Below are 14,744 nucleotides of genomic sequence, written 5' to 3' on the forward strand. Positions count from 1 at the left end.
TACTGAAGAATGAGACACTGCAAAAGGAATTATATGAAAAAAAAACTGGGTGGATACAGAGTACATTTTAAGGGGAATTATCGATGAGGAAAAAGCCCACAACTAGTTAATATTCTTGAGGCAGGTTTTGTCTTTGTTACACATCAGTCTACTTTAGCTACCTGGCTAATACACCAATGACCCATTGAAACATCTGGTGTATTTATATCTAAATAAATCTGGTGTATTTATATCTAAATTCAAGTTGCATATCCACCAGATACGACCAATACACTATTGATAGAATGAGTGGAGCCCAACATTTAAAAAAAAATGACAACATACCTTAAGTTTCCTGGTAAACCCGGACAGCCTCCACATCTGTGGGATTCACAGGAGCAGCACCGTGGACAGCAGAGGACGCCACAGACTGTGTTGCTCTATTGACATTTGGCTAAACATATTATCAGTGGTTGAAGACGTTTTCAGATATTCCACTTAGAAAAAGTAGCAAAGAACACTCCTTTACAAGTTCAAGTCCTGCATTCAAATTCTTACTTAAGTTAAAGGATTATCAGCAGAGTGTTCTTGATTAAAGTAGGCAATGAAAAGTAGATAATGAGGTTATAAAACACCTACATAAAACAAAGATAATACATAGTAAGAATAAATGAGCTTTAGATGTTGAAATGTTTTAATTAAAAGACAAGTAAAATAAAAATGATCATATACTCACTTGACAGATGTAGTAAACCACTTCATAGTTTGGATGTACTTGGAAAGCAAGTAACAAACGCTTTAGACCAGCGCCGTCAAGCAAGACTGAAGGTTTCTTGAGCGCGTTTTGAATCGTATTGCACGTTCTTGTAATAAATGAAAATAAATATGACATCACCTTGTTTTGGTCTTGCTATCGGAGATTATTTGGATGAAAAGAAGTTGATGATATAAAGGACAGAGTGAGACGGGGATGAGAGGCCAGGGTTGTCAAACTTTCATTTTATAACAATTTCATGAATTGTTTATAAGACACTAATTTGCAATCTCTTTTGGGCACCAGTAAGTGAGGCCGGTGTATTGTTGGCTGGTGTGTCGGTAAAGAAAACATCGTAAAACACAGTTATGTAATAATATAAAATGTGTCTTCATAGGAGAAGCTAAAATCACTGGCAAATACTGAATACTAACAAACACTAAATTGTCCTAATATCTGCTTATAAATACATGATAGGGTGTTAAAATCCATCATTATACGGTTTATAAATGCAAAAAAAGCTGCTGTATAATAATTTACAGTTATGATGTAAGTTTGCTCATCAAAGTAATTGTCCTGACCGAGTGAACCCTTCAGCCTTGAAAAACCTTTTTAAGTGGCTTTGAGAATGTCTCCCTCTGGTGGAGAACTGTCAACTATGATCCACAGCCATCCACAGTCTTTTACCTACTTGTATGTACATAATAGTTCAATGTTTACCTCTTTGTTTAGCTTGTTTTTAGCTGCATGTCTATTTCTGTGTAAGTACATTGACAGCAACGAAATACCAGCATTCCTTATATGTGTACACATAATTGGCCGACAAAGCTGATTCGGATTGTAAAATGAACTTTAGACAAAAAGAAATATATTATTTTCCATAGTCTTGTAATTAACTTTGCTGCCACAGCAACTAAAAACTACAGCGACGTGTCTTATAAATGAGGATGAACGGCATTTAAATCACAGTCCAACATTCGTGCCGTTTTAATCCCTCTTGTGAATTTATGGAGGATTGATTCATCAATTTGTTATTGGGTGGCTTCCTCTCTGGTACAATTTGTGTGAAACTGAATAATTAAGTTAAGAGTTAAAAAGCTGCTTTCATGAGAGACTTGTTTAATGTGCCACAAAGGAACCATATGTTTATGAAAATATAGAATAAAAAAGAAAACGTGCATTTTCAAAAAAATATTAACACAAACTCTCGTATATCATACAAAAATAAACATCTGTGAACGACAAGCATATAGTACATTTTGTTTAAATAAAAAAAAGCAAACCCCTTCAATATTTACACCTGACAGTAAGTATTTAAACCCACCCCCTTAAATATTCCAGTCAAAGTCTGTTCTCTCTCGCGCTGGTTTCCTCTTCCTGTTCCTCTTGGATCCTCCGCCTGTTTGAGGTGGAGGTTCCTTATGGTGCTCACCTGAGCCTGTATCCAGACTGTCCTGGTCGTCCCGCCAGCTGTCAGGGACCGCAGGAAAGTCCCCTGGAGAGAGCATCGGTCGACCGTACACCTGGCTCTGCAGGTCAGCGATGTCGTTCCGGATGTCTGCCATCAGCAGAAGCAGGAAGTCAAAGGAGCCTGGAGGGCCCTGGTGGGTCGAGTAAAGAACACTGGAATTATTTACCAAATATTCAGTTTATTGTCTGACAAATTCTTTATGGAGATATAATTAAGGTTACTCTACTTTTTAATGGAAAGAATACATTTCTTCTGTGTCTATATTTATTCCCAAACCACAGAGATGATCACAACAGAAATCCAGCTGATCAATGGACCGTCTGCGACTGGTCACTGGCTACTGAGCCGTTTCTCATGATCTGTTAACATTAACACCATCAGTGTTTATCTAAGAGGACAATGCTTACTCTGTGCTGGATACTATTTACCTTGAGTTTGACAGTTTCATTAACTGTGTTGTCTAATGTCCAGAGTCCCCAGTAGTCTGTTTCTCAGTCATGCTTTAGTTGAACTGTATTGTTCTGGATAATGGCGACAAGTTACACTAGTGTGGCATCAAAATAGATAGAATCTTACTGGTGGTCCGACAGGCCCAGAAGCTCCTCTGTCCCCCTGGGGAAACAAAGCAAATATTTATATTATATGAATTACAGTTGTGAGAAAAGCACGAGAATAATTACTACTAAATATTACTATAATAATAGTTGGGGAATTTTTTAAAGAGCAAGAGGAAGGGAGAGAAATCTGAGTTCAGGATGAGACTAAACACAAGAAAGCAGATCATCTTAAGGACGTGTATTGTGGAAGATTAAATCATTTTAGATTTTGTATTAATGCTTCAGCAACTGCAAAATGGGAAAATGGTTTGACAGTTATGACACTCATGTCTGTGTGTTACGAATAGCACAAGCTGGTAGGTGATTATGTTAGCTTAGCATAAACACTGGGAGCAGGAGGAAACGGCTAGCTTGGCTCTCTCTAAAGCTCACTAATCAACTTATTGTATCTCCTTCATTTTAATCCATGCACCAACCTGAAATGTAAAAACACAAGTTCACCAACCAAGGTTTGATTTTGTGTACGGATTAAACAAACGCAATGCAACACGTTTATTAGTGAAGCTAAGCTAATTGGATTCCTGCTCTAGCTTCATACAGCAGAGACATGAGAGTAGGATCGTATCGATCTTCTCATCTACCTTTTTCGGCAAGAACGCAAATCGTGTCTTTCCCAAATTCTAGAACTATTCCTGAAACTGTGCCCTGTTCTTATAGCACTAGATATACCATAGTAAACAAGTGCATACAAAAAAAAAAAGAAGAGAAAAAGAAAAGATTAAGTGCCGACTGTCCAACCTCCAGGTCAGGCAATGTTGATTTCTGGTTTCTTTTATTATCACAACTATGTTCAGCTCAGTTCTCTCTTGAGGCTTTTTAAAAAAATCTCTTCTGGTCAACGGCGTATCAAGTATCATGGCAGCCTGTTGGCCTACGGTAGCACACACACACACAGACCTGACCACTGCGGTTGTTAGCCAGTCAGGGTCACACTGGGGCTGTGAGTGTTTTGGCAGATGGTTTGGATTTGTTACTCAGAGAGACAGATTACCATCGACCTCCAATCTATCCATACAAACATCCCAGCTGTAGCGAAAGAATACCAAGGTACTATGTCAATAAAGCGGATGCACCTAAGTTGTTCCATACGTGATCCACAAGCTAAGCAAACACTGGCTCTTGGATCTTGTTATACTCGCAACACTAACAGAGAAAAATCTCTTCAGCTTTTATACCTCGTACGTCTCTAAGTCTGTGATGTGGATGACTCACCTAAAAAGGGATGATTTCAATTCTAGTGTTCTTATACCGTCAAAACCAGATTCCTGTCCGACTACAATCACTTTAAAGCCTGATAATGTCTTGATGTCTACTATATATTAGCAGCCCAAACTACCTCAACTGGCTGCTCTCAGTCTAAGTTGATTCTGACATCTTGCTGGATCAAAGTGTTTCCACTCACCACTGCACAGAGAAGGGAAACCTTACCACTGTCACTGCACAACCAATCTACCGACAAATCAAAGATTTACAGGAAGTGGACTTTTCATTTTTTTTTTTAAAGTGGCTAACCTTTGTACCACTATTGTCTCTAATGATGTTCATGTTTGCTTTATCTATACTGTCGACAATAACGGCTAAACCTCTCCATTTGGGAGAGCAACAAAGCACGCTGCAGAAGTCTGAAGGCCAAAACATCATCATCTGATTTTCTTTTCAAGGAATCTCACAAAATGCAAAGACAAATCTCACCACAACCAGGGTGGAATCTGCATTGTGCCGCTTTAATCTAAGGCTTAACCATCTGCAGAAGCCTCTTTTTTAAACACTTTGCCTTGGGCTTCGTGGAGAGGCGGAGCAAGAAAAAACAAAAACATTCCAGTTATCCTTTTTGAAAGATGGTTACTAGCTCTCGACAGCTGATCCAAAAGGCACTGTTCACAAAATCCATGTGATGTTCCAGACAACCGCAAAAGCCCAGAGGTAGAGTCCTCACACTGGTGTTCAGGAGGAAGTTACTGGGTTGCCACTTGAACAGACTTGCTGTTGGCCTCAGCCTCATGTGAATTGGGTCAAATGTTACCGCGAGACTTGTATGCAGGTGAGAGATTATATCACTTTAAACCAGTTTACCAAACTCTTTTTTCTGCGGACCCAATTCACAGTAGGCTTTATCTATAAATCTCAAAGAGCAGATTTGTGCGTAAATGAACGTTCATGACCACTTTTACTGCCATTTCCACATCACCTCATATTATCTTTAGTGGGTAAACCAGCCGTTTTGAAAAGATATAGTCTGTTTGATAAATCACAACTTTGTTTTATGCATGTTAAATAAAAGACTAGGGAAGGAATTCGTAGGAAAACATCTTCTACGACCCACCTGTGGGTCCTGACCCGGTCTTGACTGCTTTAAACAAACAGTGGCCCTTTGATAGAGTCTTAAATCTGATTAAGCAACAACAGATTGTCCAAGTTTGGCCCGAGATGCTCGTGTGCCGGGTACAATTATTTGAACACAAATATGGCCACTCAGATACCAAGTAAAAACATTCTGCTGGTGTTCACATTGAGAAGCTTTCCCACCAAACCACACTCCTTCACAACAAGAGCATCAAAATAGTGCCTATTGCCATTTGGCACACCAGTCTACCTCTCTCAACTTGTAGCAACTTGTAGTGATCCTATCATCCGCAGGGACAAACGCTGCCTGTGAAGCATTGAGCTGATGATTTGTGAGAATCCTGGCACACACTTGCCTTTTGGTCACTCCCCCTCTGTAGACATTTGGATGTTGAGAGACATTTTGGCTATTGAGAAATATCTTTTGACAGACAAGTAGTGTTGGCAGATGTGCCAAATGTATCATGTCGGTATTTGGGAACCTTCTTCAAGTCTCTCTCATCTTTTCTTTGACAGAGGCCAAGAGTCAAATTCTGCTGCCAACATGAATGACTCCTCTGCTTTAGGGGCAACATGCTAGACCCCTGTTCTACAATGTGCTCTCATCTAGAATAGTTGCCTCTTACAGCAAAGTTGCGTTAGATAGGTCAAGATTATGTGACAAAATATTATCTGACCTCACCTTTGGGCCGTCTTTTCCCGGTGCTCCTGGAGGCCCCTGTTAAATGTAGAAAAAAAGCTTTTCATATCAGTTTGCTTTCACTCTCCAAAGACGTACAACTGGATTCTGTGAGGGGAATTCGCATGCGATTATCTATCTGATCGTGTTTCCTGCACTGAAACGTGTACAACTCAATATTTCCACAGAAAACGAATTTATTCTGAATCCATTTAAATTCAAAACTGACATCTTCATCGTGCTGCACCAACATTGATTATCTGATATTAACCGTGTGCCTGCCTCCAGGCCATGTTTTGAGTGAGATCAGCTCAATGGCAGTAAGAGCTTTGATCTCTTTCCTGTGATAATCGTCAATAAAGAAGTGTGAAGACATTGTATAGGGAGTAGAGACAATATTCAGATCAGTACCAAGTCTGTGAGTTACACAATCTACCACATTCATCATCTCTGAAACGCTGACATGCAGACAAACACATGTGACCTGGTGGCCAAACCCCATAGCTGTGCTCAGAATCTAATCTAGGTTTTTTTGTCTTCTTTAATTCAGACCTCACCAGCATGTGCACTGATTACATGTATTAACAGGTCATAATATAAAGAGTTGGGAATTAAAACAGATCGAAATGTCAGACGCACACACAAAGGAATAGATCACTTTCTACTATGAAAACAGTGTTCCAGACTTCTGGGTTTGGCATCATGCAACTTGTGATACAACTATAAATAACTATATAATTGCAAGTGTTGATGGTCTGATTTATCAATAATGAGATTGCATAAATACCCAAGCTTTAAAAACTATGTCTCGATGGACACTTCCTGCACATTCTTGAATTCGATCCCACACTTTAGCACCAAGGGTTCACACTTGCATGCAAGACGGAGCGTTGCACAAAAACACAGTAAGCCAAAGAAAACAACAAAAGCTGTAAATGGATTCAGTGCATTCTTTGTTATTACTGCCATTAAGGGTTTCATCCTTTTCCACCGTGTGGGTTTCTTTAAGAGCGTGAGTTATGGGATGTTTTTTTGTGAAATGTCTCGCAATAGATACTTGGTTGCACTCTACTTATGCTCCCCTTTTAAAGACACATTAATCCCAGCTCTACTGGGGCTTGTCCCACGTTGCAGGATTACAAAATTACCTGGATAATTTTGGTGAAAAATTTCAATCCGCAACATAAATTACATTTAAAAAGAGCTTTTCATGGTTTTACTGCATTCATCGCTCTCATCCAGTTTAATTTGGTAACTGTGAAGTGAGGAACTAAACCAACAGAACATAAGGACAATGGAAGAGACTGGTATCCAAGAAATACTCAGAGCAGTAGAGGCCACCGTCACACACACACACACACACACACACACACACACACACACACACACACACACACACACACACACACACACACACACACACACACACACACACACACACACACACACACACACACACACACACACACACACACACACACACACACACCTGAGGAATAAGACAAATTATATTGTACATTTATATAGGCATCTATTGTATGTGGGATAAACCACTGTGTGGCAGAGTTGGTTAAAACACAATTATTTATAATAATTGAGAAGAAAAAGTATAGTAACTGACCACAGGTCCTCTGGGACCCCGTTTGATATGAGACAGGTCTGGTGTGGGTCCAATGGGTCCCATCAAGCCCCTAGGACCGGTAGACCCAGGGGCCCCCAACAGCCCTGTAAGTCCTGGAGCACCCTCTGGTCCTGGGTCTCCTAAAACAATCCAGACTCATATTAGTGAACTAAAGACAACTGATCAGAAAAAAGGTCAGACAGAGTAGATGTTTTTTGCAAAATAGCTTAAATGTTTTTTAGCCAGGCAAGGGCTCTATTAATGTTGGTCAGTTGGTCGGTCCTGCCATGAAATACCTGCAATATTAGCATGCTCACGTGCAACTAAGATGGTCACTGTTGGAATGTTAGCATGCTGATGTTAGCATTTATCTTAAAGCACAGCTGTGCCCAAGTACAGTCTCACAGAGAGAGACAACATGGCCGTAGACTCGTAGTCTTGCTTCAGACTAAACTATCCCTGCTGGATTCAGGCCAGTTTCCTTATGCAGAGTCTGACACCGTTTTATTGTCTTTAGCTTTATGTGTTTACCTGGAGGACCGGGGAGACCTGGAGGCCCTGGCAAAAATATTGGCGACGTCAAGATTTTCTCGCTGGTCATCTGCTCAGGGACGTCTGCACTGTTTGACAGCATGGCCATCTTGAATATGAATGAAGAAAATAATGACTTCATGAACAGGTCAACAAGTCAACTACAAATAACTGAATGAGTGACAAATCAAATAAAGAACATAGCCAACTAAAATACTTATTCTTTTGTTTCCTCAATTTGTAAGGGATGTCAAACATCCAAATGTGTAACAATCATTTTGTCGTCATTTTCTACATATGATTCATAAAAGTCATGCAGTGTCATACAAGACAGGAAAATTACACACTGAAGGACTAACTTCAAGTAAAATTAGGTTAAAATGATACACCCAGCCAAAGATGAAAGCTGATATTCCATCTGCTACAAGCTGTAACCCAGACAGACAGAGGGCCATGCAACCCCTCTGCATTATTCAGCAAGACCAGGAGAGTTCCTGCTCTGTATGCTAAGCGACATACTCGGGAAAAGTTATCTTTGATCTCTGTAGAACATCATGTGGATATGGCAGTCCCAGAGGGACATATGTGAAAGACCTCGCTATGCAGCAAAGGGTCTACAAATCAGAATTTATGCACACAGACATATAACCATATGTCCGCACACACACCTACACACACAGACACACACACACACACTGAGTGAGGTCGTGGTTCACCTGCTGATCAGAGAGCTTTATGCTGTAACTTTGGGCACAGGGGTTTGAACCACAGTGTGATCCTATATTCACCCTCTAACCTTCTCATGATACGAGTAAATGATAATATACTTTCTCATATACAGCTATAATACACAGTATTTCTGTTTAGTTTTCCTAATATATTAACATTAAGAAAAAAAGAGGCATATGCACAGCTGGAAGTAATATATAGTGCGTTACAGCTGAAGGTGTGTGCCACTGTTGACAGACTCGTGCTCAGATAGGTTCAGACGCCCGTGATTACAAACAGGGAAATGTAACCTCGCCGCTGAGTTTCACACAAACTGCCCACAAATTCACACTTATGGAATAAATCTACCAGCTACAGTGAGGGAAGTTTGTTCAGACTTTCTTTTTGTATTAGGAAATAAAGTGCTACAATAAATCTCAACGAAGGTGTAAAAATGTACCTGCTGTTGTTTCTGAAATACTGTCAGATATGGACTCTTTGGGGAAAAAACGCGATATCTTCAGGTGGTCATAAAGAAACGGAGCAGTTCTGCAGAGATTTACATTCAGCTGAATAAAGACGGTGAGTTTAATGCTCACTGGGGCCTTTTTGCGGTCAAGCATAGATTACTGGTGTAGCATTACAGGTAAATTGCATAGATTAAATTTCATATTTGTAAGATGTATATTTTTCATTTTGTTTTCTGACCCTCTGTTTAAGCTGCAAGACAGACATCCTGATGTGGTGGAAATCATCACATGTGGCTGAGCAAGTTCCAGCATTCATCACGTTGTCAGACTTCTCAAAGAGATGCACCGCTGGGAATTGGGAAAAAAAAAAAAAAGAACCTGTCACAAAAGTTACCAGAAAATGATTCTTTCAGAAAATCAGCAGAAACAGGAAAAACACATCATGAAATATGTGGAAACATTTAGTATGATTTGAGCAAGCATGTCTCAACAATTTGAACTTAAAAATGTGTTAAAGCAATCCAATTACAAGAAAACGACCAGATCGTTGCGGTTCACATTAAATCCTTAAATTTGCCAGGAACGTGGTGTTAATCTGTCAGAGCGTCCTGGCCGACCAGTGCTGAACTAATGTCTGAATATTGGCTCTGCCGGGGGTAAAACAATGCAATATAATTACATTTTTGCATGTCTGAATATTTTGACAAAAAGATGGTGTTCTAAGGACATTTCTCTCTACGATCAACAACTCTTTATTCAGAAACCACCTAAAAAATAACAAAAAATGTACGGAGCTATGTCGCCTGCTTTTGTCTCTGGCCTGTAGGAAAATGGTCCTTTCTCTACAAATGTACATTTTATGGAAGAGTGAAAGTGTCTGGACACTATTTCTCCCCGCTACATTACAAAGCAGCAGGACACAAAGCAAGAGCGAGACTATATGAACCATTGTTTCTCACTCTCCAGCTTCTCCTTAAATGTTGTAGGTAATGGAAGATAAACTCATGGGAGGAAGTAGCAAATCTGCAGCCCCTGAACGCTTCATTTCCAACTGAATCTGGGGCAAAAAATTCTTTATTATTGCCCGGACCTTCTGTCATGTTTTCCTTATATGCATCCAGCAAATTCAAAAAAGACCAGGAGTCACGGGGGCAGCGGTATGTTTGGGAGACAGAAAAATTCTGACATGCACATGGAGCTGTGATGTGTAATCATTACCAGGTGTCTATGCGTGCAGTACCCAAGCACCCCACCTCCTCCCCTACATCTGCTTTTCTCCCACCAAATAATGTGTGGTCAACTCCACATCCCCGTCACATGTGACCTTGAATAAAGAGAAAATGTCAGAGTAAAAAATACTAGTCTCACCTCTCTCCCCCTTGGTGCATGTTTTCCCATCTTCTTCCAGGAAATAGCCTTTCTCACACTCACACCTGTAGCCCCCCACAGAATTGACGCAGATCTGAGAGCACGTAGTCGTGTTTTTGTCTGCACATTCGTTGATGTCTATATGTTTTAGAGACGAGGAAGACAAGACAAAGAACATATATATTTTACATATAGGACTGTAATTGACAATGTGTAATATGATACATAAAAAAAGTATCTATTTCTCAAAAACAATTCATCCATTTAACCTTTTTGTGCACTTTGGTCCAATGAGAGTTGTTAGGGTAATGAATTGTATGCGTGTTCGTAACAGAGCACTTCATTCATATTTGAAAACCAGCAAAACAACATGTTATGCAGTGTTATATTCTGCTGTAGTTTATTTCACATAAGTGGAGCAAAACTGTTAAAGATTTTTGCTGAGCTCAGATAAAATTAGGAATGACGAGAACAATACATTATAGAGATTATGTGAAATAATTTGACTTGTACTTAAAGATTGCTATTAGATAGATAGAAGAGTTCAGGTTTGTACTAACTCGCAACTCAAGCTACACACCTTCATTTTCATTACAAATATGAGAGTGTAAGGCACATCCTTGTTTTTAAAGAGGAATTATATTTATGAGTTGCTCTACAAGGTCTCACCCAGACAATACGGCTTCTCCCGGTTTCTGTGACGCTCACGGTCGTAGCGGTATCCGGGGTAACAGGTGCACACCACTCGACCAAAATGGTCGGTGCACTGTTGCTCACAGGGGGCGCCAGCACACACATCATAGTCTACAGAAATAAACAAGGCATTTCACCACACACAAGAAAACACAAGGGGGATCTCTCAGTTGTTGTCAATTAAAAACGTTAGGCAACATGCCTCTCATGGGTTAGTAATCACTCAGTGAGGTTAAACACACGAGACGGTTAAGTGGACATCAAACATTAAAGGACTAAAGACCTTATTGAACATGATAGGAGAGAATTCAAAAAATAATCATAAATACACAAGACAAAACGTTTCCCCTACCTTCAGGAATGCACTGGCCCAACACAAACTTGAAGCCCGTGCAACATTTCTTTCTGTAAAACATCAAATGGACATACATATAAGCAGGCAGATGCAAAATACATCCAACAAGCACAGAACAGGTCCCATATTCCCACATGACGCGCATAATGTTTGACAAGTAACATCGATAAAGATCTGCAGAATTTGTTGTGATCCAGTGATTGTGTGTTTACATTTGTGTTTGATAATGTGGGAAACATCTTCCTAAAGATTATGTGGCCAGACTACAGACACACACACACACACCACATACTGAATTCCACTCGTCATCTTTTCTGTCACATCAATTTCTTTCTGCTCACTTGTACAACGAACTAATGAGCTTTCCTTTAGCATCTTCTATGTTGCATCATCTCCTCATCTGTGTTAAGTTGTATTGATACCATCTCCATGATAACATATTGTTGCAATATTCTACCAGCACGATTCACATCATCATGAGGTAATATTCAGCCCTGACTCCCACTCAGCTCTGACGAAAAGTGCAACCAGGTGTAAAAAAATCCAATTATACCATGAAGTCATGGCAATATTGTGCAGTCACACTCACTTTGATAGCGGTCCTGAAAAAACGATTACACTGTAATGCTTTACAGCTTTTATTCAGGAGCTGTTATGATGATGGAGCATTCCTATGGGCCTGTGCGGTTCTCCCTCCTCTGCTCACCAGCATTAAAAAACAATTTAAGACGTTTATTTACACATTTACTTTAAATAACAAGATTAATCTGTGCTCAATGAGGTCCCGTCTAGGAGAAGAAAACTCTACAGCTATGCTAGCGGCTCTGTGAGTCAGAATGCTAACATGAGCAGCATGCTAACATGACACAACGACAATATTAACATGCTCGTGTTTAGCAAGTATAATGTCCAACATTTTAGTTTAGTGTGGCAGCGTGCCAACATTAGCTAATTAGCAATTAACATATCATCTGATGTGAATCTCATTAGTTTTGAGGGTATTTGCTCGAAAACCAAAGCATTGGACAACAATTTTGACCTGATGACAGCACTAAATGAACAGTTATAGGATCACCAAAGAGATCTTTTTCTAAAATGGCTAGCATGCTCTTTAGTATGGTTGTTTACTATGGACTGTATGGTAGTTTGTTAAAGCTCGTTACCGGAACACCATACATTTGCTTTATGAATGTAGGATATTTATTAGGCATGGAAGTACTGCACAACTGCAGTAAAATGGACCAGAGCATGCCAAACTGTGGAAAGTGTTGGTGTTTGAGGATGGGAGAGAGAGCTCTGATCTGAGGATGGTTTCCTGTGTGACCCAATATTTCATGTCACAATAACATCCCCATGAAGACAGAAGGTACTTATAGCAAATAACCAGCTTAGCAAAATAACCAGGGTTGGTTGAACAACCATGTGAAAACAAACATCTATGTCCGTCTCCAGAAGATCATGAGAAGGGCAACATCCCATGGAAACTGGGTTCATTTCTGTGTTGAAGTTCATTTTCTACTGAACTGTATCTTTATTAAATTATCATTCAGGGTAATGCTCATTAGCCCAATAATATTCTACCTTATTGTACTTTATCTCATTATATCACTAAAAACAAATCTGATATTTGGTTACTTTGCAGATTGAAGCACTTTTAAAAACAAAATGACTGGAATTGTCCATTCAGACAAATTGATTGAATTTAAAATAGTTGAATTCTTGTGTTGTCCCTTTGATAACCTTTTCTATTTTGACACTTGGACATGAAAACAGGCAGACCAGGGGAGAGGTTGACACGCAAAACCAAAACGGTAACGATGTGACCTGTCTGCAAGTTAAAACAACATGCCTCGTAAAGACACTGGCTGATAGATACTGGGCGGAAGGTCAATGCACTAAAGCAATAAAATAACCTCAAAACAACTACACGATTTATAGTCCGGGGGGTGGAAAATCTGTTAGGTCTCAGAGATAACCTGCTGATACATATAAATAACATTCTCATACCAGACGTATAGCTGTTAGCGCTGGAATTTGCTTAACATTTGTTTTTAAAAGTGTTATTGTCCAGTTAAAAAAAAAACATGCAAACTAATGCACTGCAGTTAAACTGTTGGCTACTTTAGAATTTCTTTGTCAAATGACATGTTGTGGCAATGGTTAAAAGTCTGCAATTATTTGCAGTCCAAATACACCTTTCCAAAATGGTAAGTGTTGAAGTTTTCCCACAATGAGGGCCAGCTTAACTCTTTAAGAAGAAAGACTTTCGATAAATGTGTGTATGAAGGGTGTGAATGAACTCTTACCTCTGCTACCAGCACGCCAATACTAAATCAAAAAGGATATCAATATTTCCAAACAGCTTCGTCTAAAGCTGTTTTGGCATTGCTTTTTCAAAGGCTGTAATAGTCCACCTCAGCTCCTCTCACTGTGTTTGAACGGCAGAAAACGGCTCAGATCTAAATCACTGTCCACAGTGACACACTAGGGGACAGTCAAAGAGCACGATATGAATGTGCCGTTGTTGTTTTGGCATCTAATAGAATAAATCCTATCCAAAAGATTAAGCATGGGTAATTAGAGATGAAGCTCATTATTATATTCAGCACACGACCAAGACCATGCTGAGTCATTATGCGCGGAGCCTTTGCACTTTTCATAACAACAGCTAAGAATACAATGCTGTGCAAACTTGTTAGGTGCTCATGTACGCTATGCAAATCAGGAAACAAATTCAAAACACATGTGGATTTCATCCATATTCATGAGTGAGAGAACAAGGGGGGGGGGGGAGATATCCCCAAAGCATTCATGACACTTTTCTACCAGAATATCAATGAGTTTCCAGAGTCACATGCCCACACACACATGATACCAGCTTTCTGACTGACATTTAACTTCTGACGCACTAGACCTGCACTTGTTCAGAATACGCACATCACAGACAATCGGATTGTTTTGCCACCTGTGCCTTTTTTTTTCTCATCAAAAAAAGGTTATTTAATTTTACCAGTGATGCGTATCATTTTACAGGGGCCTCCCTGAAATCTAGACATAGATTAGTCTGACCTCAGCTACCCGGGTTGAACCACAAGCACTCTAATTACCTTATAAACAGTGGACCTCCCCTGAACCAACATGGTGGACTGACCTGG

At 39.7% G+C, this 14,744-nt stretch overlaps 1 protein-coding gene across 1 annotated transcript in view; it reads right to left on the reverse strand.

Moving 5' to 3' along the window:
- Positions 1–1,013: 1,013 nt before the first annotated feature.
- Positions 1,014–14,744, reverse strand: part of ccbe1 (collagen and calcium binding EGF domains 1) — a 28,793-nt gene continuing 15,062 nt past the window's right edge. Inside the window, exons 3-11 of the mRNA XM_079179216.1 lie at positions 11,587–11,639; positions 11,211–11,345; positions 10,542–10,679; positions 9,412–9,521; positions 7,996–8,104; positions 7,465–7,604; positions 5,847–5,882; positions 2,781–2,816; positions 1,014–2,334 (exon numbers count right to left, since the gene is read on the reverse strand). Coding sequence (XP_079035342.1) covers positions 2,062–2,334; positions 2,781–2,816; positions 5,847–5,882; positions 7,465–7,604; positions 7,996–8,104; positions 9,412–9,521; positions 10,542–10,679; positions 11,211–11,345; positions 11,587–11,639 — 1,030 coding nt within the window. The 3' untranslated portion in view covers positions 1,014–2,061. The remainder of the gene's footprint in view (positions 2,335–2,780; positions 2,817–5,846; positions 5,883–7,464; positions 7,605–7,995; positions 8,105–9,411; positions 9,522–10,541; positions 10,680–11,210; positions 11,346–11,586; positions 11,640–14,744) is intronic.

Source organism: Pholis gunnellus (genome assembly GCF_910591455.1).
Source record: "Pholis gunnellus genome assembly, chromosome: 18".
Lineage (NCBI taxonomy): Eukaryota > Metazoa > Chordata > Actinopteri > Perciformes > Pholidae > Pholis > Pholis gunnellus.